Source organism: Mus pahari, chromosome 1 (assembly GCF_900095145.1).
Source record: "Mus pahari chromosome 1, PAHARI_EIJ_v1.1, whole genome shotgun sequence".
NCBI classification, from domain to species: domain Eukaryota; kingdom Metazoa; phylum Chordata; class Mammalia; order Rodentia; family Muridae; genus Mus; species Mus pahari.
The window spans coordinates 22,424,627-22,451,655 of NC_034590.1; the positions used below are offsets into that span (position 1 = coordinate 22,424,627).

A 27,029-nucleotide genomic window follows, 5' to 3' on the forward strand; every position below is an offset into this window, starting at 1 on the left:
ACACGCGGAAGTACCAGGACTAGTGAGATTACATGGGGAAGTACCAGGACTAGTGAGATCACACGCGGAAGTACCAGGACTAGTGAGATTACATGCAGAATACCAGGACTGGTACCTAGACTATTCTTTAACCCCTGGATTCCCATTAGAACTGATGCTAGGCCGAAGGCTTAGCTTTCTTCAGCGGTTTGGAAGCCAGTTTCTTTCATCCTTCCACACACACAGGCCACAGCTGCGTAGCTGGTGCTGAGGCTTTCTGACCTGGCCCTAATCCAGGTGTGCTGGATGGGCATCTCTAAGGTTAGAAGCATAGTCTGTTTTGCAGGTTCCTTGGGAGATCTGATACAACTAGCTGGTCTTGCTTCCCCGTTGGACTTGCTATTGGAAGGCATGCAGCTATATTCATCCTCTGCTTTTCCAAGCGCTGTAGTTTTAACAATCTCGCTTGGTTGAGTGAAGGCCGGGATACCCTTGGAAAGCAAATGTACCTTGAAGAGCAAAAGTCAAAGACTGCTGGGGATAATGCAGCATTATCCTTTTGTGCAGTATGAGAAGGATTTGAGTATCAGGTTTGGGTGGTTTCTCCCCCTCATGTAGCTGCTCCCCTATTAGCAGGGGACTCTAGAAGTCCAGATTTGTGGGTACTCTCAAATTCTTGTTCCTGTTAAAGTGATTAACATTAATGCGGCCATCGCAGCATTTATTAGGCATCTGTAGAATCTCATGTCTTCTGATTCCAGTAATACACTCTGATAATCCAGCCTGGGTGTTGAATGCCATGCACCATCAATTGTTGTATGGCCTGTGAGCAACAGATGTCTTTAAGTGGCTGAAAATGTTATGCCACGTGAAAACACAGTAAGTTCTAATCCACAAGCAGGAAACAGCCTGATGGAGATTGTGAAAGATTTTGAAACCTAAAAGCCTGCTTCCAGTGACATGCTTTTTCCAAAAAGGTCACATCCCAAATAGTGCCACCAATTTGAGACCAAGTATTCAAATGCTTGAGACTATGGGAGACATTTCTCACTCAAACCATCACACTTCTTGTCATGAGTTGTTCTTGGCCTGCAATCTTCACACTTGGGAGGTAGAGGCAAGAAGATCAGGACTTCAACATCATTGTTGGCTACATAAGTGAATTTGAGGCCAGCCTGAGCTACATGAGATCCTATCTCAAAGCAAGAAGAAAATAACAAAGATGAATTGTTCCAGAGCCACAGAATTATACTGTTGTTAATTAATTTTCAGATATTGGTAAAAAGACTAGAAGATTCATGTTTGTTTGTCCTTGTTTTTCCAAGACAGGGTTTCTCTCTGTAGCCCTGGCTGTCCTAGAACTCTCTGTAGACCAGGCTGGCCTCAAACTCACAGAGATTCACCTGCTTCTGCTTCCCAAGTGCCAGGCACCACCACAGCTGGTGAAGATGCATTTTTGTATTTTGTATTTTAATAAGACTCAAGAGTATCTGGGGAATTTGTCTGTGCTCATGGTGTGGTCCTAGATGCACACTTTATTATTTTATTTTTTTTATTTATTTATTTTGAATAGATCTTGGGAAAGAAATTTACAGAAACTTAACTCCTTATTCCAGAAAGTTTCTCCATCTTTGAGTAGGACACATTGGCTGTGGGATTTGAAGACTCACTAGCACAATGGAATTTATACTCTCCGAGGAGAGGCCTGGATTTTCTCTGTGTGTGGCTAAACAGTGAGGTAGTTTTTCAGAAAAATTGTCTCTAGGGTACCTAATAGCTTCTGAAGCTTGCTTTTCTACTGCTTTTAACTTGAGCAGTAGAGAGTAAGGACTAGAGTAATATTAAATAAGCCGTGTATACTATTAAAGCCACATATAATCCTTCTATGTATAACTAGAATCTTCCTTAAGCCACCCTTCCCTAAACCTAACACACATTGGTGTCTCCAGGCATTCCGAGAGACTTCACTTCAGCTTGTTTTCTGAGTCCTTGGAAGCCATTGACCCTTTTGCTTTAGCATCTCATTCAGCAGCTAAAAGGCCACGCCACCAGTGTGAAGGAAGTGAAATTTAAAGTTTAGCGTGCTTGGAAAAGTACGTATTTATAATGAGCTTGCGGGCTTGGAGGATTTGTGAAGTCGGTTAGGATTAACAGCCATTGATTGCTAATAAAACAATATTTAGCTTTGTCCGGAGAAGAGCCTTGGAGAAAGGTGTAAGCACCTTGTCACCAGAGCCCATTGAGTCGGGGTGATGGGCTGGGGGTGCGGGTCCTTCAAGGAGCTGGTGTCAGTTGCTAGCTGGGCTGGTGAAAGGAAGGACGCCAGAGGCTGATGGCTGGGGTGGTATTGATATGCCTTCGCTGACTAATCAGCTTGAAAGAGTCCATGGTATTTATGTCACTTTAATTCCCATCAAACAATTGGGGGCGACAGCACTCTATTAAGGGGAGGTTGATCCAGAACTAAAGCCAAATAAATTAGGGTCTCAGTTTAATCAAATTATCCCTCTCCTGGCCCTGGATTAAGCGAGAGAGATAGCGTCAGTCTGGAGGCTTGTGATTGGCTGAGCCTCTCTTATTTTTAAAGGAACTGCTGGAGAAAGAAAAAGCGTTGGAACACAGACAGCTATAATAATCCAAGCATTGTGCTAAGGCAAGACAAAATTTATGTTACTAGCCAACTATGCATTGTGAATAATAAAGCAGTTATTAAAGTTGCTTTTAATTAGAGTAAGGGGAAGAAATAAATATGAGAGCGACCCGGGAGGGTCTTTCTCGGTTTAGCGTTTTTCCTGTCTACTCTTTGCATAGCTAAAATGTCCATTTTGAGAAATCAAGAAATCAACTTTCTCACTCTCTCTTTCCCTAAGTGTTAAACTTTGGTTTGCTTCACTTTTTTTTTTTTTTTTAATTTGTTTATTGTGTTTGGAGCCATGGTCTTGCTATTAGCCCTGGCTGGCCTGGAACCTGCTGTGAAGACCAAGCTGGCCTCAAACTTGCCGTGATCTTCTTGCCTCTGCTTCCCAAGTGCTGTGACTACAGGCGTGCACACCTCACCTGCCTCCTTTGCTCTAATCCTAAAAAGCAGAAACATGAATCTGAGTCAGCGTATAGTTCAAGCTGGCAGGCAAGTTAACTGAGCGTCGAAGTACAAAACACCAGTGATGACAGTGACAGTTCCTTCATGAAGAGATGGCATTCCGGAGCTGGAGAGATGGCTCAGTGGTTCACTGCGTTGGCAGAGGACCTTGGTTTAGTTCACTCTGGGATGTGAAAGCATGCATCCTTCAGTGAGCCTCTGGGGCAACCCGCTCCCTTTTCCCCCATTACCCTGTGGTGCCGTTTTTGTTTGTTTCAATCCCAACTGGATTTACCTTTTTATTCAGCTGTTTTTGGGTGACTATATTTTACATTCTGAATTCATATCACTGACCTCCCTGGACTGACTAGGGCAGTGTGGGAGAGGGAGTCTCCAACCTCGTTGGTTTTTGTAACTTGGGCTGTCTTCAGACTTACAGCTCTTTTTAAACATTTAAAAGTGTGTGTGTGTGTGTGTGTGTGTGTGTGTGTGTGTGTGTGTGTGTGTGTGTTTTAGTGAGCAAGCCAAGCACACTTAATGAAGGCCTGAGGACAGTTCTGCAGAGTTGGATCTCTCCTCCCACCTTTCCACAAGGTTGAAGATTGAGCACAAGCTCACGGTGGCAAGCATCCTTACCCACTAAGTCATGTTGGTAGGTCCCTTTCTAACATTTTTTGATTATACGCTTACCATTTTTTTTTAAATTGAGACTGCATTGCCATATTAAATCCAAAGTATTTTGTAAAGGTTCCACATAAACTAGATATCAGATTTCCCATCCTCATGGTGCCTGGGTGTTCCTATGTGGCACTTTGGAACCCAACATGCTAGAGCTGATGAAAAGAAAAATGCAAAGTTGTAAAACTGTAAAAAGACATTGGCTGTGGTTGTAGCTCCACAGCAAAGGGTTTGCTTGTGATGGATGAGGCTCTGAGTTCAGTGATGAGCAGCACAATCAATCAATCAATCAATAGATAAATAATAAATAAATAATAACCGAAGAGGAGGAGCACATGTGAGCGAGAACAGGCTGTCATTGAGCCCGTGCTGTTTCCTCCACTCACAGTGGGGTTGCTTGCTGACTGGGTTTCATTGCCATCCGTGTGGTGTAGTGCCGTTCGTCTTCGCTGCTGAAGCTATTGTGTCCATCTGGAGAATCATAGCCTAGCCTTTCCCAGAGTTTAAGCCTGGCTTTCGACTATGGCTTAAATGCATTTCATTTAGAACCCCATTTCCCCTAGGCCTCCCAGCCTGCCACCCATCCCCAGGAAGGGGGATCATCTTTTAACAAGAGCATGTAACATTCGGAAATAACTCATGTCCTTTTGCCCCCAGGAAGGATTCGTTCGTGTTGACCGAGATTATGTGCTCAAGTCTGCAGAGCTGGCGAAAGCAGGAGGGTGCAAACATTTCAACTTGCTGTCCTCCAGGGGGGCCGATAAGTCCAGTAGTTTCTTATACTTACAAGTAAAGGTTTGTGAGTGTTCTGTTTTCCATAGTTGTAGGGAAATTGACAATACTAAGTAACTAGTATAATCTTTTAAAAAAACATTAAACAAGTTATATTGTGTATTTTTCAAAGCTGTGAGGGCTGTTTTGGGAGAAACATACTTAGAAGGCAGGAATGCTTTAAAAGATCACTTCTGATGTGTTCTCCATGGATTATTTAGTAAAGTGGGTGGAACAGGGGGAACCCTGGCCTTGGATGTGCGGCCTCTCAGCTATGGAGACTTCCCCTCCATTTTTCTGGTGGCCAAGAGGACAGAAAAGTTATGCCTTTTGCCAGTACAATACCTGATTATTTCTGATTTTAACTAGAAGGTTCCATTTCCTAATGTTGAAGTAGAGTTGCTGCTGCAGTGGAGCTGGTTTTGTGCTGGATGCGGTCATCTGCCTTTTAGACCAGAGCAGTGCTTACCAAACACAGACTTTGCAGTGTGAAATCCTTTCACAGAAGTACACTTACTTGCCTTTTGCTTAAGCACCTCCAGCAGAAGGGGCTTTCATCTAGTCACCCAGGTTGAAGGCACTTTTTTAAAAGTCCTCCCCTGGACATCGAAGTGGATGCTTTATAAACGCCCCTCATCAGTTCCGCACTGTTGTTCTAGATATCACTCAGGGATCCTCATTATCTTAACTACATTTTTTTCCCAGGCGTGACACACCCTGAATTCTCGGCTCCATATTTTATTGGTTCCTATGTCTACTGCCTTGGTCTCTTTACTGAGTGGACCTTGAAGAACAGGTCCCATGATAGCCTCTGATTACGGCCCTGGTGTGAAAAGTCATGGCTTTCTAATTTAAAGCATCTTCTGTTTATAATTTCACTTGTTTCTGAGATCTGGGTGGAGGTTGCAAATGCTCAGAAGTGATTGACACAAAGGGTCATCTATGACCCACTAGGTGGAGGCTCATCTCCTGGCTGCCATGTTTTTCTGACCCATTACAACTGCTTGTACACTAAAAAGGTGACCGTAGGCCTAGAGCTCTGAGGAGGAACTGAAAGGGGTTGGACTGATACTTCATTTACCCTCTCTGGATCAGTTTTGACATTGATAAGTGAGGGGAAGTGCCCCTGAAGCATGGCCAACTTACCAGGGGCCATACCCTGAAAGAAAATTCATTGTCACCTCCCTAGAAGGGACAGTGATATCCTGGAAGTCATCAGCTGTCCATAGCCATCTCCACGCTGGGATGTTGCCTGGCTTGATCTTGTGCAGGCAACTAACTAGAGCTGCTGATTGCTTTGTGTCCAAAAGACCCTGTTGCTCAGGCCCTCCCTTACCTCTGTCTCCTACAGTCTTTCTGCCTCTCTTCCCTGCCATGATTTCTGAGCCTTGGGGGATGGGGGAGATGTCGATGTCCGATGTCCCGTCTGTGGTTGAGCGTTCCACTGACAGTTATTCTCTGCACTTTGACCAATAGCAGATCACTGTCATTGTGCCAGGATTAAATGGCCTCTGCTGTGGAAGCAGATTATCTTCAAGCCCCAGTGACTCCCTATCAGGCTTTATCTGAGTGCATTGTGATTTTATTTATTTATTTTAAAACTTTTTTGAATCTTAACAGGGAGAAGTGGAAGCCAAGGTTGAAGAATTAAAGTTTGATCGACTCTCCGTGTTTCGGCCAGGGTAAGTTTTATGCTGCCAGGAGAAGCTGACAGCTAAGAACATCTTGTTCATCCATTTGTGAACAAGGTCAGCTCACGGTGAATTGCTTCTCTGAAGGACCCAGCCTTCAGCTTTGAGAAAAAGAGTAGCTTGGGGCTGCTTTAGAGTCCTCTGGAACTTCCTGGATGTAGTTGCTACATGCATTTTTTTTTTTTTTTACTTATAATAAATTTTATTTACTTAATGTTTTCTTGCCTTTTAAGCCCCCTTTATGCACCAACTCAAACTTTACAACCACCACATGAGCCAAGTGATTTTCTTGAAGTCTGGAGGTTGGAATTCTGAGATAGAGGTGTCACTGGGTTGGTGTCTGCTGAGGTGCCCCTCTTCCTTGTGGGCACTGCCACTTTCTCAGTGTGGCCTCACATGGCCTTGCTTATGCATGAACAGAAAGTTATCTGGTCACCTTTCTTCTTGGAAGGACAACAGCTCTATCAGATCCTCAATATCCCTGAACTGTAATTACCTCCACGGGGGCCATCTCCGAATACGGGTACCTTTGGGGTTGGGCTTCAGTTGACAGGTTTCGGGAACAGGACTCAATCTGAAGCATCCCACAACGTCCAAATGCACATGTCATCTCTTCTTCTACCTTTCTGTCTCCTAGAGTCCTACTGTGTGACAGGCAAGAGTCTCGTCCAGGTGAATGGCTGGCTAGGAAATTCTTTGGCTCTCTGCCAGACTCTTGGGCCAGTGGGTACGCTGTGCCTGTGGTGACGGTGGTTAGAGCGATGCTGAACAACCTGGTGAGTCCCAGCAGCGGACAAATGGAACTTCTGGAAAATAAGGCCATCCTCCACCTGGGGAAAGAGAGGGATGTGCCCAAACTGTGACCATGTTGGAGGACATTCATGAAAACCTCAGTGCCTGTCACCAAATCAGTCATTTGGGGCTCTATAAAAAGTCTCTTTGAGGTCCTTTGTGGTGTCCCTCTCCTCATCCATGCAGCCCCATCAGGAAATGGCACTACTACGCATCAGTTGTTGAGAGCCGCGTTGTTCATGTAAATCATCCAGGAAGCTTTTGGAGAACAGGTCTATATCACAAACCTATACTTTGTAGGTTGCAACCAGGGATCTCTGGAGGTCCCGGTACCTTTGAGTGTAAGGCCAGCTTTGAAGCACTCCTCCAGGGCCACCTGAGCAGAGGGGCCCTAGCACTCCAGGCAGTCTAGTCTCCTGGTGGCACAGTGCTGATGGGCTGCATGGAGCTGAGTGAACACTGTGCCTTGACTCTCTGTCAGCACAGAAGCTATAAAACAAACTTCTGTACTTGACTGAGGAATAAAAATAAATGGAGAAACCCTGTGTGTTGTTTCAGTTGCTGAAAATTGTGGAGGTATTAGTGGGACAGTTCAGTGAAGGCCCCTGGGGATGGTACCACAGCTCCTAACACTGCAGGGGTCGACAATTTTAGGTTTGTATGTTCATGACACTCTAATTTCCCAGCAATCCTATAAAGCCATACTGTTACCCTCATGTCTTTAGTTTTTCATTTAAATGTCTATTAAATTTCTGTTCTTTTCCTTATATTGCAGATGGGGAGTCTGAGGCACACTGTTGCTAAGTGCCCTGCTCAAGGCTCTAGAGCTGAAAAGCTAATGCTAGGAAGTGGCAGGGTCGGGATAAACCCCACTCAACCTGATCCCATTGCTAGTATTTGTGTGTGTGTGTGTGTGTGTGTGTGTGTGTGTGTGTGTATGTTCCCTCAGAGGCCAGAAGAGGGCACTGGATCCCCTGGACCTGAGTTACAGATCCACCTATGTGTGTGCTAGGAACACATTATTCAGGTCTTCTGTAAGCGCAGCAAGTGTTCTTAACCACTGAGCCATCTACCCAGCTCCCTGCAGCTGGTTTCTTTAACCACTGTTAAAGTACCCCTGTCTGTCTATTTCTAGAGGTTTCCAGTTAATTTAGTATATTACATTAAAACTTAAGTTCTTGTGTTTCTCTCTTGGTCCAGGCTCCTTTCAATTGCAAACAGTGGTTAATCTAAAATTCTTGGACACTATACTGTGAAAGACTCAGTGCGGTGTGCTTTTCTAGTCTTTTGTTTTGGGAAAGAATCTTAGCCCAGGCTGGCCTCAAATTCAATAAGCAATCCAAGATGACCTTGAACTTGCCATTCTTCTTCCTCTACCTCCCAAGTGTTGGGATTATAGATTTGCCCCATCATGCCTGGTTTCTGTAGTGCTGGGATTGAACCCAAGGCTTTATGCATGCTAAGTAAGAAGTCTACCAATGGAACTAAGTTACCAGCCTGCGATGATACACATTAAACAGGCAGGAAAGGAAAACAGAGAGGGAGGGGACAGTGCCCAGAGGAGCACATTGTGCCAGTTACATCATGGGACAGGTGCAACTTCTGTGCTGGCGGAACCAAGTCACTTGACTTCAATGACTGTCTACTGTCCCGATTACACTTCAGCTTTTGGTGGACACTGCTGAATGAATACCGTTTCCTCTAGTATGGGTTTATATTCTTGGAAGACAGTGAACATTGTCAATGTTAACTCTTCTAGAGCATTCTGTGATCTTGGCAAGTGATCTTCAAGGAGACAGCTGGATGCCTGCCTGTAATCTTAGCCCTAGGGAGGCTGAGGCACAAGGATCAAGGTCTTCCAGGACTACATAGTAAACCTCCATCTCAAAAGTAGACGTTTTCTTCTTGCTGGTGGGTTCCCTCCTGGCTGGGCTTGGAGGATCCTGGATGTGTTCCCATCATAACAGTCTTGGGCTTTGAGAAGAGAAGGAAAGCAGCCTTTGGGGGTACCCATAAGAATACACTGAGCCTTGTGGGCTCTGAAGGCGCTAGACTCAGTGGTCAGTTTTAAATTACTCTCTACTGTTTCTGCGCATCAAACATTCAGGAGAGAGTAAGTCTACAGTCAGATCTCAATCACAGAGTAGAGTGATGTTGGAAGGGTCTATCTTCATGTTTAGGAGAGAAAAATAGCCCATGCCCAAGCCCTGCTCTGTAGCTTCACAGAAGGTTCTGGGCCTCCAGACTGGCATTACTTACTGTCACCGTCAACATTTGGGCACCACTATGATTCAGCAGGTTCCTTTAACAGAGAAAAATGGCTTGCTGGAGAGAGAGGTTTATGCAGAAAGAGTTGGATGGGCCCAGATAAAGGCTGTACATTCATTCATTTGTTCAGCAGGTGCTCCTATCAAGATGGTGATAAGTCAGTGAGCAGTCTGCTAGCCAAGGGGGCCAGCAGATTTCTGGCAATGTCCTAGGATGTCAGAGAGCTTCAGAAGGTGACATGTGATAGGCCCTATCCTCTTCTGTGAGCCAGACCGTGGAATGTGGTATTTGGGAAAGGAGAAAAAGGAGAGGAAGAAGAGGGAGAGGAGATGGAGAAGATAATAGATGGTAGCAGTAAGGAAGACATGGGCTGTTCCCGGAGTAACACAACCTGTTTTTTTAGAAACGGTTGATGTGAGCCGGGCAGTGGTGGCACTCGCCTTTAATCCCAGCACTTGGGAGGCAGAGGCAGGCGGATTTCTGAGTTCGAGGCCAGCCTGGTCTACAGTGTGAGTTCCAGGACAGCAAGGGCTACACAGTGAAGCCCTGTCTCGGAAAAAAAAAAAAAAAAATTGAGAAATGGTTGCTGTGACTGGGAAGAGGGGTGTCTTAGGGTTTTATTGCTGTGAAGAGACACTATGACCAAGACAACTTTTATAAAGGAAAACATGTAATTGGGGCTGGCTTACAGTTTCAGAGGTTTAGTCTATGATCATGGTGGGAAACATGGCATTGTGCCGTGGAGTTTGAGCATAGGAGACCTCAAAGCCTGCTCCCACAATGACACACTTCCTCTAACAAGGCCACATGTACTCCAACACGGCCATGCGTCCTAATAGTGCCACTCTCCAAGGGGCAAGCATCCAAACACATGATTCTGTGGGGGACCATGCTTATTCAAACCTTCACAAGGGGTAGGAAGGCTGTAAGAGGGGTGGACTGGAGGGAAACTGTCTTCTGGACATACCAGGACCTCTGCACTCGTAAAGCTAGCAGCTGGGGTTGCCTATGAGAGAAGCCAGTCAGCACTCTGCCATGGCGTGGCTACGGATTCTTGAGTGCCCAGTCCTGAGGTGCTATGACAGTGGGCGTTTCTCAGGGAGGGAGTTTTCTTTAAGGCTGTGACCTCTGGTAGGTTGACCACACTCCCATGGTTGTCCCCCCCCCCCCCCAGAGTATATGGACCCCAGAAACTGGAATCCATGTTATTGTTTTTTAAAAGGATACAAAGGTGAGGGGGTAGGGCCATGGTAGTGGATGGATCTGAGAGGAATTAAGAGGGGTAGGAGGCATATGATCAAAAGACACTGTGTGAAGTTCTCAAAAATATTTTAAAAAAATGATGATGTGAGCAAAATCCTGTTGGGGGAGGGTGCTAGCATTTTGCCTAAGCTCCCCCCCACCCCAGTTACCTGGCCAGGTATGCCTGACTCACTACAAAAGGGGCTGCTTGTTCCCTCTGAGTCCTCTTGCCTTCTGGCTCCTGCTCCCCTCTGTCCCCATGCCCTCCCTCCCCCACGTGCTCATGGCTGGCCTCTACTCCTCTATTCTGCTTCTCTCTCTCTCTCTCTCTCTCTCTCTCTCTCTCTCTCTCTCTCTCGCCCTTTTTCTGTCTCTACTACCTTCTTAACTCCCCTCCCCATGCCCTGAATGAACTCTGTTCTGTGCTATCCCATGCCCTCAGGGGGAAGGGGTTCCACAGCATGGGCCTGCAGAGGCACCCCTTCCCCCCACACACCTCCACCAAAACATATCCCTTCTCCCTTCATCTTTTTATAAAACACAACAGAGGGGAAGAGGAACTGCCCACCAAAGAGCTTCAGTGATCAGCAATACACTGGCTTGAGGGTGTGCCTGGTGGGAAGTTGAACTGAGCTCTCTGACACTATGCAGGCTTAGCTGGCCATGTCCTCAAATATGCCCCACGCAGAGCCCAGCCTCATCTGCAGCCTGGAGGCATTACCTACCCAGAATTACTGCTGCCCATCTGCCTGAGGGAACTCCTCAGGAATATTAAGATAAGATACTAAGAATATTAGAAAGGAAGTGACTGAGACTTGGGAACCCTGGTATCCCCCCTAACCCCACAGGCAGGGCAGAGAGCATCATTTGTTGGCACATATCACACAGTCCACCTGTTTCCATTGTATGGGCTCAAGTTAATGCCTAAACTTTTCACACACATGAACTCAAGTAAGTCTTATCGTAACCCAGTCATGAATGTGTTTTACCAGTCAGGAAACTGAGACCGAGAGAAGGCAGGTTACCCGCTCATGATCTTAGAATTCAAGCATTCAGAAATAGGGTTCAAACTTAGGGAGTTTGTAAAGCCCATGGTTCTCACTTCATCACTTTAACACCTAGCAGGGCTGTGGGGCTTGAGTGCTCACCCACATACATCAGCATACAGGTTAATGGAGTTTGTCTTCCCCGAGCCTCCGAGCCTGGCCTGCATTGGCCATCTCTGCCGCCAGAGGGCGCTGCGACCAGCCGCGCTCAACCTTGCAAGCGCCGGCTGCCTCGGTTGCGCAAGCGTCCAGGCCGGAGAGCGGTGCCCCGCCCCCTACGCCCACGTGACCCGGAAGCGCTCTCCGGCCGCTTCACGCTCCGCGTGCGGGTCGCTTTGGGGGCTTCCCGCGCACCCGCGCTCGCTCCCGGCTCCGGTGCCGCGCCGTGCGGCCGCGCGCTTGGTCGGCGGCCATGTGTTCGCTGGAGGCGGGGAACGGTGGGTCTTCCCCCTCCCAACTCGCGTGGGGCGGCGGGGCGCGGGTGGGCGCGGGTGGGCCGCGGGTCTCGGTGCTGACCGTGTGTGCACTGCAGGCCGAGGCGCCGAGCTGGGGCCGGAGCCCCTGGAGCTGTCGGACAGCGGAGACGACGCGGGTTGGGAGGACGAGGACGGGGACGCTGAGCCCGCGCACGGCCGGCAGCACACACCGTGCCTGTTCTGTGACAGGTTCGTGCCGGTGTGGGAGGCGCGCCGCGGCGCGAGCGAGCACGTGGCGGGCCCGAGGCCCCGGCCCGCGCGGGATGGTTGATTGACAAGGGGCTGGTCACGTGGTCCGGGGGGCGGAGCCGGGGACCGCTCTGGGTTTGCCTCTGCAGCCCAGTGAACCCCACCCCTTACACTAATCCCCCTCCCCAGATACTAAGCCAGACCTGGCTTACCATCACACTCTGGAGGCTGAGGCAGGAGAATGGTCACGAATGCCAGGCCAGCCTTGAGTCACCAAGCTAGACCCTTTCGAAAACACGTACAGAAAAATCTGAACTCCACACCTTAGTCCTAAATTAGGGATGGAGTCCTCTGATTCCGAAGGCTGGGTGGTTTTCGTTCTGTTCCTTGGATACCAGACTTTGAAAGCTAATAAGTGCGCTTCCATTTCTACCATCCTATAATATGACCAGTAATGTTCTCCTCTCATGTAACTTGCAATTGAGCCATTTAGACAGAACTAACTCACTTCCATGATTGAGGGAGGAATGCCCTTTGTATTTAGGGGAAATGAGGCTGTAGAGCCACCAACTTGTTCAAGGTCACGAAGCTGCGGTTTTTATTCCTAGGACACACCTTCTTTTCACTTAAAATCCTGCATTTTAGATTGAAGTGACTTTGCCGAAAAAGGGAGTGATTGATGTTGACTAGCGCTGCTGAGCCCCCCCCTCTTTGTGGGTGCTGGGTGCTGACTGGTGGCATATTAACGTTCCTAGGTGGCACCTCATTGGCGAGGAGGAATGACTGCACACTCATATTATTTATTGAGCATCTGTGGTGCAGGGCCCTGTGATAGGCTGCGAGGACGATCCAGATGACCTGTCTATGCAAACATTTGTTGAGAGTTGCCCGTGTGCTAGGCATACAGAAGTGCAGAGTCAATGCTGCATATCCGTTCGTGTCCTTCAGTGTTGGAGGTTACATATGCTGTAGTGCAGGTGCTGTAGGACAATCAAGGTCACTTGAAATCTGGCACTTGGGGAATGTGCCAGCTGTATAATTGTGTGCTTTGTGTCTGAAAACACTGTGCTGGGTTCAGAGGGAGGGGAAAGAGGCTCACTCAAGTAGGGAACTTTTGTGACTTGAGAGAAACCAACTGTATCAGAGAGAGCTTTATTACCCAGAAGCCTCTGGGTAAATTTGGGGTGTTCAGTGTTGTTTTATAAAACAGCTGTGGTGTAATGCAGGAGGGAGGGGGCACCTCTGTAGGACATGCTGAGGAGTCCCCTGAGGAATCCACCAGAGGACAGGCTTAGAGGACCTGGGGAAGAGGGTAGAAGGAGAGAAGGACAGAAAGCGAGAGGAAGAGGAGGAAAGGCCAGCCAGGGACACAAGGGAAGAGAGAGAGGGAGAGAGTAAATGGAGAGAGAGAGAGAGAGAGAGAGAGAGAGAGAGAGAGAGAGAGAGAGAGAGAGAGAGAGAAGGTGGGGAAGAGGAGCAGAGTGGGAAGAGGTGGGCTGTTGCTAGGTAACTGTTGGGCGGAGCCTGGAGGAAGTGCTAACATTCAGTATTTTGACCTCTTCTGAGACAGTCCCAGGAGACTTTATTGCTTGTCTTTTCAGGTTGTTCGCCTCTGCTGAGGAAACGTTTTCACACTGTAAGTTGGAGCATCAATTTAATATTGATAGTATGGTCCATAAACATGGTGAGTACCTCTTAGAATAAAGACAGGTTTGCTTGTGAAGTTTAGATTCACATTTTCTAATTGTCCAGACCCTTTCTTTCCTTTGTGTGTCCCCTCCTCCCCCAAGCTGACGTCAGCTGACTTCCTCAGTTGTGCTCCACTTTATGCACTGAGGCAGGGCCTCTCACTTGAACCTGGAGCTCACTGGCTCAGCTGCTCTAGCTAGCCAGCTTTCTAGAATGATCCCTGGCTTCTGCCTCCCAAGCATTAACATTACAAAAGGCTACCACCTCTGCCTGGTGGTTTATGTGGTGCTGAGAATCTGAATCGCATCCTTATGCCTTCTGTGTAAGCTCTCTTACCTCTTTTTGCCACAGTTCTGACAATCTGAGTTTGTTTCCCAGAACTCACACAGAGGTGGAAGAAGACAGCCAGTATCTGACCTCCACTTGTGCAGTGTAGCACACCCTGCATACACACATCACACTCTCCCTCCCCCACATAGCATAACCCCCACATGCATGATAATAATAAATAAATTGTTTAATGAAATGCAAAAAAGCACTTCAAAACCTGTTACCTGTGGCTAATTCTGATTAAATATTTAAAAGTATCAAAATTGCAGTTCCTAATTCTTAATGCAAAATTCCAAATAATAAGTGATGCTTTAGAGGTCAGAAATATGTCATTGGAGGAACATTTACAGATCAGTTAAAACAAATACATTGTATTAAAATCAGTGAATTATCTTTTCTCCCATTTAGGACTTGAATTTTATGGATACATTAAACTAATAAATTTTATCAGACTTAAGGTAAGTTGGAAACCTAATAATTTTACTTAGAAATTTTTGGAGTTCATAGAGTCTGTCACTGTGCTGATTATTTAATAAATTTTGAGCTGTTGTTTCAAATTTGACATTTTTCATATTGTGGGAATTGTGGTCATGAGGAAAGAGTGCTGTGTGAAGCTCCAGGTGGACATGTCCCCTCTGTTTGCTCCTGTCATGTTTTAACTAAACTGATCAGTACTCTGCAGAAAGCAATATTAGATAAAAGGAAAACTATCAATAAAATCAAATAATTTCTAGTCTGATTCAAGAACTTTGAATGCACTTTTAAAAATGTTCATAGTTTATTCTCTTTTAAATCTCTATTTTATTTTATGTATATGAATGTTTTGCCTGAATGCCTGGTGCCTGCAGAAGCCAAAAGAGGATGTCAGGAAACTGTACCTTGGGCTGCAGATGGTTGGTTGTGAGCCACTATGTGGGTGCTAGGAATTGAACCCAGCTTTTCTGTAAGGATAGCCAATGATCTTAGGCCCTCAGCCATTTCTCCATCCTGCATTGTTTTTTTTTTTTTTTTTTTCAAATGTTTTGTTCTTTGTCCTTTTGCAATGAATGTTTGAGCTGGTGTCACTCTCCTGGCATTAGAGAGTATAAGAATGCCCTGTAGTCATTTAGAATGACGGGTAAACACAGGTGCAACCGTCTTGTGCAGACTTGAGTTCTTTTTAGCTTAAGTTCCCCACTCCTTCTTTGGGAGCTTTGTCATTGCAAACAATGAATATAATGTGCTTTTTCTTTATGCCCAGAATCCTACAGTTGAATATATGAATTCCATATATAACCCTGTGCCTTGGGAAAAAGATGAGTACCTGAAGCCAGTGTTGGAAGATGACCTTTTGCTTCAGTTTGGTAAGATGAACCTTCTCTCTCTGCTTTAGCTAGCTTCAGGTCATTTGTTATACCAAATGAAGCAAAGAAATGGACCCTAGTCACTCAAGCAGTGATTTGCTTTCCATTTTCATGTGGTTGATAAAACAGTAGATGATTCTGAAAATAACCAGTTTGTAAACTTTAAGTTGGCCGCTGTTCTGGAGGAGTGAGGAAGCATTGTGCCAGTCCTTCTCTTCTGGCATGCGCTTCCTCGTTTTCCAGTGTGTCTGCACTGTGTATGCCCACCCTTTTGTTGCAGTTGCAGGATTGACTATTTCTGCACCACAGTGTCACATTCAAGGAGAATAGTCTCCTTGAACATCTCCTTCATATACATTTTCCCATAGCATCTTGTTAATATTTGTTGTTAATTGTTAGTCATTTTCTGTATTCATTTATTGATTACATTTTATGGTGGATATTGATCAAACTTTATGATGAAAAACATGGTTCATAGTGGGTTTAGTTTTAGGCATCCACCGTAGATCCGTTCTCCATGAATAGGGGCTTCGTCTCTAAAGACCTCAGCAGGCTGTCAGTTTCACACAGGTGAATCACAGGTCTGGGTATGTAGCTGAGCTGATGAGAGCTTGCCTGCCACGAACTAATTCTAGGTTTGACCCTGAAGTACTCCCAGCCTCAACAAAACTGCATTCTTGATGTCCATCATCAGGTTATAGATTGACACTCTGATTCCAAACAGTGTACACAGTGATTTATTATACCATTGTAGCTTACTGCAAAATATGGAAGGAAGCTGCATACCCTCTCAGAAGAGAGTGGTTGAGTAAATTGTGGGCAGCTACACTTGGAGCAGTATGCGCCTCTAAAGAGACAGGCATCCCTGTGTTCAGGTTACAGTTATTTCTACTCTAGAATACTCTGAGGAAATTTTAAAAATCGAGGGTTTTTTTTTTTTTTTTTTTTTATCCTAAGATTTTGGCTGCATCATTGGATAAGTAATAAAATATTAGTGTATTGACTAGGATGGGAAGGCACTGGATATATAGAAATCCTTATCTGTACCCTCTCCTTAAGGAATGGCTTGTCTTCCTTATTTGATGAAGGTGTGATTGAATGTGACCTTCCGGTGTGCAGGGTTGTGATCCTGTGAACAAAGACATTTTGAAATGGCTGTTACAGTCAAGCAAATTAGCATCCAGCAATTTACCCACCGTTTTTATGTGTGATGAGAACACATCACTGCTGGGTTGGCACATTTCACATATACACCAAGGCATTACCTGTAGTCACGTGGTTGGTGAAGTGCTCTGTACTGGTCTGAAGTGGAAGCTTGCAGCCCTAGCCTATGGCAGCACAATTCTCTCTCTCTGTGTTTTTGCTGTTGTTTGCTTGGTTTTTTTTGCCCCACCCCGCCCCTGAAACATTTTTATTGATTCTCTGTGAGTTTCACACCATATATCAGATTCCTTCCCCATCCTTCCATGTTGGTCCCACAGTTGTGATCTCCCCCCCCCCCAAAAAAAAAGTAAAAAATAAAAATAAGGAACAACAACAACAACCAAACCCAAGTCCACTTTGTATTATCTGTATATTCATGGTCAAACTCTCTGTACCCTGATCCTTAAATTGAACTGAGTTGTTCCCTTCCCACTTCTACCAGAAGCCTTCCGCTGTGGAGAACATCCCCATCATCCTTTTTAAGAGTTTTCTTCGGTGGCTTCCCCTTTTTTTTTTTTTGCTTGTTACTTTATTTTAAATGGCAGGCTTGGTGTCGGTGGGGATGCACAGGTTGGTAGGGGTTGTCATAGAAGCCTTCCATGTCCCTCCCTCCCAGCTGTGTGTTTGCAGTCATCAATATCACAGCACATGTAGACAGAGAGTAGCCTCCTGCTCTTCACAGTCAGTGGAGAATGGATCATGGGCCTCCACATGGTTACTGGCGATAGCACAGACCATGAACATGCTCCGCCACTCCCCCTCAGTAGGACCATGGTCCCAGACAAGGCCCTTGGAGGCTTCCTGAGCCCTGGACATCGCCATGGAATCAGGTGGCAGCTCAGGCCACTCAGATCAGTATGGCCCCAGTGGCAACATGACCTGCTGACGACATCAACATGGCTCCAGGCTGCCTGATAGACTCAGAACACCTGCATGGCCTTTGGTGCTAACTTGGACCATGGACATCAGCACAGTCCCCAGCTGCAGTAGGGCTTCAGACCCAGACATGGCCCTTTTTGGCAGCAAGGAACTGGATATTACCATGGCCTTGGGTGGCAGTGCAGCCTGCTCACATCAGTATGCCCCCAGTGGCATCACAGCCTACGTATCTTCAAGGGTGCAGCACAGACAGTAGACATCTGTGTGGCCCTTGGTGGTAATATGCACCGCACACATCATCATGGTTCCTAGCAGGGCATGGCTGTGGGGTCTTAAGACTGGCTGGTTCGTCCTCTGCTGGACATAGGCCCACCCCCTGCAAGAATTTTTTTTTTTTAAATTTATTTTATTTATTATATGTAAGTACACTGTAGCTGTCTTCAGACACTCCAGAAGAGGGAGTAAGATCTTGTTAAGGATGGTTGTGAGCCACCATGTGGTTGCTGGGATTTGAACTCTGCACCTTTGGAAGAGCAGTCGGGTGCTCTTACCCGCTGAGCCATCTCACCAGCCCCCACAAGATGTTTTAAATGCACATCTAAGTAAGATTTTTTACTTTTGCCCCTTCACATATTGCCCTCTATGCTCATTCTTGATGCACCCAGCAAGATAACCTGTGAGTGTCACTATATGACTTTGAATTGGTTATTTAGCTTTTTTGAAATTTACTTTCCCTGTGTCTGAAATAGGAATAACTAATAGCACCTCAGTTTTGAGTATGAGATGTGATGTACTGTGTGCATACTTGAAAGCTTATGGTAAACACTAGAGTTCAGTGTATGCATGCATGCATATGCTCAGTTTAGCCAGCTAATCGAAAGCATACTCCATGAGATCAAATCAAAGGACCTAGATAGCAAGCATGCAAAAAAGTGCTTTTAATAAGTTTTCTCACTTGACCATGGTGGGCACTTAGGCCTGTTTCTTTCCAACCTGTTTGTCCCGCTGTGTTGCTGTGAGGAGGCCTGATAATGATGTCTGTTCACCCTGTAGATGTAGAAGATCTTTATGAGCCCGTGTCTACTCCTTTCTCATACCCCAATGGTCTCAGTGAAAGTGCATCTGTTGTTGAGAAGTTGAAGCACATGGAGGCACGGGCGCTGTCTGCTGAGGCTGCCTTGGCTCGGGCGCGTGAGGATCTGCAGAAGATGAAGTGAGTTCTTGTCCAACCACACCCTGCTGTAGGTGGCTCAGGATAGTTCCTGGTAAGGACCCCGGGATGCTAGTCACTCAGTGTGGATGCTTCCTCTAGGAGTATTGAAGACATGCAGCATCGCATCGCATGCTGTACTGTCGAACTGCATTTATATGTACTTGTCGACACTTCATTATTGCTTTGCACATGTGCCTGTTCTCATGTCCTAAAGGATTTTCCTGCCTTTCAGCTTTCTTGTTTCTAGTTGGTTTCTCCACTTTAATTGCCCTAGTTTTTCAGAAATTGAAGGATTATTATTTTTTTAGGTTTTAGAAAAATGCAACATTGAAATGTTGTTTTTTTTAAAAAGATAAAATGTAATATATTACTGTAGAATTTAACAAAGAACCAGATAGACAGGGACAGGATTTTCCCCCCACTGACAGGCATTCTCCTGGAGTCCCTCATTTCCTGGGGAACTTGTTAGGTTAGACGTTAGTGTGGAGGTGGCTGCAGGCCTTCACGTGGGCAGCCATAGCATGTGTGCCTCCCAGCATCTACCTGCTGGATATGTAAGCTGCTTCACAGGACCGAGTTCCTATGTGGTGGCTGGCCGGAATGTCTGGGGCCAGGGAGAGCAGAGTCCCTCCAAGTTTCTAGTTCTTAGCTCGGCTTCCCCCTCTGTGTAACTTGTAGATCACTAATATTCCACCACCTGGGTGCGAGCACTTGAGTGGATAGGGACTTCTTTCTTCCCCCATATAACCATTTCAAGAACATTCAAAGTTGAAATGGGCTCCATTGATTTAGATGCTAAAAAGAATGTTTAGAACAGTAGGAAAAATGTATTTGATAAAGTAGTGTATTGCTTCATATCCAGCAGGGGGCGCTGTGGGGCGCTTCAGCTAGAGAGAAGGATTTAAGATGCTGGGCACACTGCCCTTCTCCCCCTCCCCTCATCCCCCTCCAGCCCTGCCTTTTCTCATGGCCCAATAAATCTGTCTCAAGGGTGTATTTCAAATTGATTACAGACAATTTGCTCAGGACTTTGTGATGAACGTAGATGTCAGAACCTGCTCCTCCACGACTTCCATTGCAGACCTGCAGGAGGATGAGGATGGCGTCTACTTCAGCTCCTATGGGCATTATGGGATACATGAAGAAATGCTAAAGGTTGGACAGAGCACATACACATCAAATCTGCCAAAGGGAAAACCGTGCAGAACAGGCTTTTTCTAAATAGTCTAGAGGGGTGTGTGTGTGTGTGTGTGTGTGTGTGTGTGTGTGTGTGTGAATGCACGCTCCCAAGATGAGAAGATTACAGAGGTGTCAAGGCCCTGTAAATCCTATTTACATCAGTATTCATCTGTCTTATCAAGCCACTTTTTCCTTGAAATTGACCACTGGAAAAAACAACTACTTGATGACTCTGGTCTTCCTGGAACATCTACTGTGTTAAGTAGTGATTAAATGACAGGCCTAGTTTTTTTTAATGGAAAAGAAACTATTTTAGTTTTTAAAATAGCAGTGCTGACTTGGTTTGCACAAGTAATAATCTTACAAAGTTTAATTTAAAACAGTGCTCACAGGATTTGTGTCATGACTTACAACCCACAAAATCACTGATAATATAGAAATGTTTCCAAATGTGGTCAGACCTGATACTTGAATCTGTTTAGTTTCAATAGTCATAGTGGTCATGTCCATATGAGGTGGAAGTAGTTTCTAACTCTACCTACTGACTGTACATTTTATCAGACGTTACAGATTGCAATAGTAAGAGCTTTAAGTCAGCAAAACTGACTAGAACTGACTAGCATAAAATAAAATAAATGTTGGATTGTAAAATTTATCAAAATTCTTAAATGTTTATCTCTAGGATGTTAGATGCTACCTTTTCTTTTCTTAAAATTGATCAATAAAAATCCTTTCCTGACTCCTCCCTCCAAAGATTATTCTATGTAAAGGAAGTCCGAGGACTTTAAAGCAGTGTCATGCCTTTATTAATGCTATATCACGGCTGCCGTCACCTGGGTGGTGATGGCATAGCATTACAGACAATAAAGATCATACAAGTGAGGGGATTTGTGTAGCAAATGGGCATGCTTCCTATTTGTGGTAAAGGAGAGCTCATCTAAACCCAGTTGGTTGTTTAAATCTCTGTCAGCTTAGTGCTGCATGCTCTTTTGTATCTTTGTTATAGATCTTGTGTAGTCTTTTATAGACAGGTCATGGGCACTGAAAGTCCCTGTGGATAGTAATGTGACCAGGTAAGACTAGTGTGCATAACACGACTCATGCAAATGTCTGTCAGCAACTAGAGACTGATATGTGTGTGTGACCAGTGTGAGAGCCTTAGATGTACATGGTGACTCCAGCTAAAGGGTTGCAGGGTGGTCTTTACCTTTAGAAAATCATTTAGACACTGCCATTAATTATCTCTGCCCCAGTTTCCCTTCCTGTGGTATAGGATTGCTCTTGGAGACATTGATAGGTTTGATAATTGGTTAAGTTGGGAAGTAGGCATGCCTTGGAGCAGGCTGTTTCCAGAGCAACTCTTAGCACAAATAAACTGTTCAGTGGTATCTTACTACAGAAAACCTACTTGATTCTGACAAGTAATTTAAGATTGGGAAATCCAGAGTATAAGGCTTTTCTCTGGTTGGCAGTTTTTCTCGTTTAGTTGCAAACAATTTGATCGTAATTGTAATCTTATTTCTAGGGTTTGGATGAACATAATTATTTAAAATTCAAAGACACAGTTGATAAGGGGTATGGGTTACATGGACTTTAGCTAGCCCTTGCTACTTTGGGCCTCTGAAGAAGGGTGATTGTTGGCTGTAATGCAGATCCCAGCTGTGCTCCAGCTGCCAGTGGACTGTGGCTGTCATTGCTGTCCTGGGAGTGCAGTAGTCATGGTGCTATTGGATACATAAAGTGTGGTGTGGGTGTTGTCTCCTTGCACCTGCAGCTGACTTGGCTTTTGTTCCCTTTCTTAGGCTGATGCACCTTGAGGTGTTATGTGTGGACTTAAATTGTAGTGTGTAGCTGTTCTGCCTGCAACTTGTCCACAGTGCTTTTGTTTTGAGGGATAGAGCAGTGATCCTCCTCTCATGTCCACATGAGGCTTCTGTGTATCAGAGCTCTGATTTGTTACTTTGTGTCTGATTGATATGTAAGATGTCTTCCAAGGTTTAGTCTGTATTGTCTTTCTTTCTTTCTTTCCTTTCCTTTTCTTTTTTTTTTTTTTTTTTTCTTGAGACAGGGTTTCTAGAGACAGGGTTTCTCTGTGTAGCCTGTCTGTCCTGGAACTCACTCTGTAGACCAGGCTGGCCTCGATCTCAGAAATCTGCCTGCCTCTGCCTCCCAAGTGCTGGGATTAAAGGTGTGTGCCACCACCGCCTGGCTTTATTCTGTATATTCATGTTAGTTTTTTGTTAGAGTAAATCTTTGGAACTTTGTTGTTTTGAGGATTTTCTTTGTTGTTGTTTTGTTTATTTCGATACAGGTTCTCATGTCTGACCTCACACCCTCTACGTAGCCAAGGATGATCTTGAACTCATGTCCTTCCAGCCTCCACTGCAGTGGATCATAGGATCTCAGGCATGGGCTGCCACCGTGGCTTGGAAATGATTTTTAAGGCAATTTCTTTAGTAGCTTTCCTGTTCATGATTGTGGGTTTTTTCTAGCAAAGTGTTAGTTGTTCAAACCAGTCTCTGCTAGATACAGATGTATGTGATGAGAGACCTCCGGGAAGAGAGTAGCTCAGCCAGGAAGCGTTTTGTGCTTGTAGGACTGCAGTTGGGATGCTGTTGACTGGGTTGGAGGGTGGGCAGGTGGGTGGTGAGAGCATTCCAAGCTGCTGCACCTGTGACTCACCCACTCGGACTTCTCTTGTTGCAGCAGAAAATGTACAAATGGTGTTCACTTAAAGGGGCATTTGATGTATAATCTTTCTTTATTCTTGAGAATTTTGTATATGTATACAATGTAAACATAATTCTACCTACCACCTTTCCCCCGTAATTTGCCCCAGACCCAGTACTAATTGGAAATTGGACTTAGTGACCACCTTCTACCCCCATCCCTGGCCAAAACAAAACAGATGAAGTGAATTTTGAAAGAGGAGACCTTAGAGGGATTTTGGAGGGATTGTTTTTGTTGGCATAAATTTCCTGTTTATTTTATGGGGAAATGAGAAGACAGGTCACTGTGGCATACATTATTCAGGGAAAGGTAACAAGGTCACACAGGCTTGGGACAGGGCTCAGGACAGATACAGTTTTTTGTCTGAGGTACTCGCCAGCCGTATTTGGCTGGGTCCATAAAAGTGAGGCCCGCAGGTAACAGAAGGACAACTATTTTATCTTTTATGTGAAAACCAAAGCTAGAATGTCTCACTTGGTGGCACATGTTTTTACCATATGCAGTTTTCCTTACTGGCTGCAGAGCCCTCCCCCACCTCATCTGCAGGCTATGTATGTCTGACTTAAGGGTACATCTTGGTCACCAGCCAGCAGGAATGGGAGGATGCTGCGGGCCTGCATGCTCACAGTTCATGAGAGACTCCAGAGTATGGAATCTGGTAATGTGTGCTGTGGGGCTCACAGGATTTCCTTCTAGACCTGTGTGCTGCAAGGCATTGTTTCCAACTGCAGACATTTCTAGAAACAAACAGTACGGTAAATGGTGTGACTCTTCGAAGAGCTTCTTTGGTGCAGACTCATGATCCCTGTGCACTTCACCTTTTCTTTTATCTGTTTTATTTTTTTCTGTTCCTTATTTTCTTGTAGCTTCAGTGCAGGGAGCCAGGATCTGCTTAAAGGGCACCTTCACTTAGCATTCATCATCTCTTGAGTCTATTGGTGACCAGTGTAGAAAGAAAAGACACACATTTCAGACTAATGGCTAGATCTGATTCACAGATACTTTTTTTTTTTCCTCTATAGCAATATTTTTTTCTTGGATATTTTCTTTATTTACATTTCAAATGTTTTCCCCTTTCCAGGTCTCCCCTTTGGAAACCCCCATCCCACCCCCCTTCTCCCTTCCTCTATGAGGGTGCTCTCCCACCTACCCACCCATCCACTCTTGTCTACCTGACCTGGCATTCCCCTACACTGGGGCATGGAACACCCTCAGGTCCGAGGGCTGTTCCTCCCACTGATGTCGAACAGGGCCATCTTTCACAGATACTTTTAAATAAAGAGGTTTTTGTGTTGTTGCTATTTATGTTCTCTATTGTTTTCTATTAAAAGGAAAAAAGTAAGTAGCTTGGATTTCTAGACAGAATATAGCTGTGGAAGCTAGCAGTGTGTAATGCAGTAGGACAAGTTCATAGAAGTCGTTTGCTCAAACTGTCCCTGTAAACATGGTGTTTTGCTCTCTCTACCCTAGGACAAAGTACGCACAGAAAGCTACAGAGATTTCATATACCAAAATCCACACATCTTCAAAGATAAGGTGAGTGAGTGGTCATTGAGTCGTCCCTGGACAATTGACTCAGGTTTTGATTCCCGGGAGCCTGAGATGAACTGCTGTGTGGTGCTCTATCCTGGTAACCTAGATGCTAATGGGGTTGCCATTCAGGGCATCTTTTATAAAGCTGAAAGTCATTCATTACAGGAATGGAGCTGTTGTCTATCCAATTAGTCTAAACTATAGTGTTTGACTTATTGTGATTGTGTGTTGGGAATGTATCAGACAAACCCCATGGCAAAGCATACTTTTAATTATTATTCTGTGTTGAATAGTTAAAAATGCATAATGTTGGCTAGAGTAAAATATAAAAGCTAGATTTTTTTTCTGTACTATTTAGTCCCTTGTGGATGTGTCTATTATGTCTGAGCACCCTCATGTGTTTGAGGCATCTTCTCATTTCTTTGTTGAATGCCATAGAGACTGATGAGGGGAGCTAGCAGTTTTTCTCTCAGTGCACTCTTCTACACTGTTTTCTTATAGTAAGTAAGGAAAATCCCAGAAAGGTTCAAATACTAGTTACCAAAGTATTTGTAACTAGGAAGGGTTCGTACTAAGTTGGTGGGCCTGTTCCCAGCAACTTTTGCTTCTAGTTCCTTTATTGCAGGGCTGTGTTTTTGTGTATGTGTATGGGATGGGAGATGGTTCAATGATAAAGCACTTACCACAAAAAGCTGGGGGTACTGGGGTTTGCATTCCCAGCATCCACATGGCAGCCCACCTGTGATCTAGGCACAGATGGGTTCCCTATTGCAAGTTGGCTAGTTAGACAAGCTGAATATTGGGGCTCTGTGCTCAGTGGTGGAGAGTGAGAGTAAGACAACCAGCTCAATCTCTGGCCTGTGCAAATGTACATAAACATAAAAGCACATCTGAACACACACACACACACACACACACACACACACACACACACGTTCATATGCGCACGGGTGCAAATGTACATAAACATAAAAGCACATCTGAACACACACACACACACATGTTCATATGCACACGGGTGCTCACACACCTACATATACAAACAAACATTTTTGTGTTTGCATTATCAACAAACCATGGCATTATCAAAAAACCATGTGAAGTCAGTTTATGGCATTCTATGCCTGTCACTGAGAGCCTCCCTAGGTAAGGATGGCAGGTGCTAGTGTGAGCACCTCCTTGGTGCTTACCTGAGGTGGTAGCCATTTACTTTACCCATGTGATGGATTTTGCTTGACATTGGTGGTTTCTCAAAAGTCGCTGTGATTAAAATATTCAGTGTCGTAAAGCATGCTTAAGGGCATACTTTTTTGTAACTGAGGATATTAGTCTGCAGGCTCTGTCTCCTTGCACTGTGGCTGTGGCTGTAGAAGATGCAGTGCCATGCATTTAACTGCATTTGATAATGCATAGGTCATTGTGTAACACATGCAACTAGGGGCTATCTGTCTGCTATACCTGTGATTTGTTTTATGTTTACTTTGAACAGGGAGGCTAATTGATGTCTTCAAAACACAGAACTGAAAACCCCCAGGCTTTGTGTTCTAGTCTAGTGCTTGCAAGTCTTGTTGGCCACACTGAGCATTGTGGAGAGGTAGTTAGGGTGGGACTTGTTACAGTGTGGCTACCCATAGACATACGAGGTTGTTGCTATGTGTAACTATTTATGGACCATTGTTTTCAAAGTCCATGAAATTGTACATTTTTTCTGTTTCATGACTATTTCCTCTTTTATGTGCTAAGTAGACTTCATGCTACAACATTAGCTTCTGTGTCATACTTTACAGTGCATAGTAGAGATGTGTTTTTCACAGTATTGTTATGGAATCAGGGAGTGGCCTAGTGGTTATACATGCAAGCGTGAGTGAGTTTGCATCTCCAGAACCCACATGAAGCAGGATACAGTTGCAAGTCTGTAACCCAAGAGCCCCTCTGGCAAAAGGGAGGCAGCACCAAGAGACTGTGAGACACTGGCCTGAGGCACACAGTAGTGGTTAGCAAAGAGATGTGTTCCGAACAAGGTCCGCATGCATGCTGTGGCACACATCCCTGCACAACACACAAGTACAGTTTTTATGTTTTTTTAAAAGGTGGCTGTAATTAAAAATGGTCTTTTTTTCTTTCCTGCTCCCTCCCTATCTTGTTTCCTTTCTTAATATTGTTTCAGTTATCAAAATTCCTGTGGAGGCCATATGGTAGCTCAATTAATTTAACTTTGGGTTACACTTAATCATCCTCTCTCATGCTCATAATTAATTTGTTTGGAGTCCATTGAAGAAATTCCCAGTCAGGTGCCGCCTTTATGCTGCTGGCTTCTATCTACAGTTAAGGTTTGCTTGGTCACTTCGTATGTTTGTTTGTTAGAAAAGAGGAAATCAACTTACCTTATCATTTTATAGAATAGCATCAATTTATTTTGTTATTCTCACCATTTCTTCTGAGTCTGTTGAGTTTTGCCTGCCTGCCCACTCAGTTATCAGTTAGATGTAATTAACTACTAAAGTTCAATGGAGAGTGTAATGAAGCTCTGGAAGCACATTGACCTGTGTTAGAAGCCATTTGTATGATTCACCAGCTGTAGGGTCCTGGTCAGGGTTCTTCCTCTCTTTGGAGTTTCCTTTCCTCATTAAAAAAAATGAGGATTAAATAAAGTGTGTGTGTGTGTGTGTGTGTGTGTGTGTGTGTGTGTGTGTGTGTGTGTGTGAGAGAGAGAGAGAGA

The 27,029-nt window shown here is 45.0% G+C and overlaps 2 protein-coding genes across 5 annotated transcripts in view; both read left to right on the top strand.

Annotated features, from left to right (window-relative positions):
• Htatip2 (HIV-1 Tat interactive protein 2) overlaps positions 1 to 7,535 on the top strand; it is a 14,194-nt gene extending 6,659 nt beyond the window's left edge. For 2 of the 3 annotated variants that reach the window (XM_021207780.1, XM_021207793.2), the window contains exons 4-6: positions 4,394 to 4,531; positions 6,128 to 6,189; positions 6,836 to 7,534. In XM_021207780.1, coding sequence (XP_021063439.1) covers positions 4,394 to 4,531; positions 6,128 to 6,189; positions 6,836 to 7,061 — 426 coding nt within the window. In that variant the 3' untranslated portion in view covers positions 7,062 to 7,534. Of the gene's footprint in view, positions 1 to 4,393; positions 4,532 to 6,127; positions 6,190 to 6,835 lie in introns of all 3 variants that reach the window. The other variant, XM_021207789.1, reaches the window with a different exon arrangement.
• A 4,312-nt stretch (positions 7,536 to 11,847) lies between these two features.
• Positions 11,848 to 27,029, top strand: part of Prmt3 (protein arginine methyltransferase 3) — an 83,590-nt gene continuing 68,408 nt past the window's right edge. Inside the window, exons 1-8 of one of the 2 annotated variants that reach the window (XM_021195437.2) lie at positions 11,848 to 11,983; positions 12,079 to 12,211; positions 13,813 to 13,895; positions 14,639 to 14,688; positions 15,471 to 15,573; positions 18,709 to 18,868; positions 19,882 to 20,023; positions 24,248 to 24,313. In XM_021195437.2, the coding sequence (XP_021051096.1) occupies positions 11,959 to 11,983; positions 12,079 to 12,211; positions 13,813 to 13,895; positions 14,639 to 14,688; positions 15,471 to 15,573; positions 18,709 to 18,868; positions 19,882 to 20,023; positions 24,248 to 24,313 (762 nt within the window). In that variant the 5' untranslated portion in view covers positions 11,848 to 11,958. Of the gene's footprint in view, positions 11,984 to 12,078; positions 12,212 to 13,812; positions 13,896 to 14,638; positions 14,689 to 15,470; positions 15,574 to 18,708; positions 18,869 to 19,881; positions 20,024 to 24,247; positions 24,314 to 27,029 lie in introns of those variants that run through there. The other variant, XM_029546073.1, reaches the window with a different exon arrangement.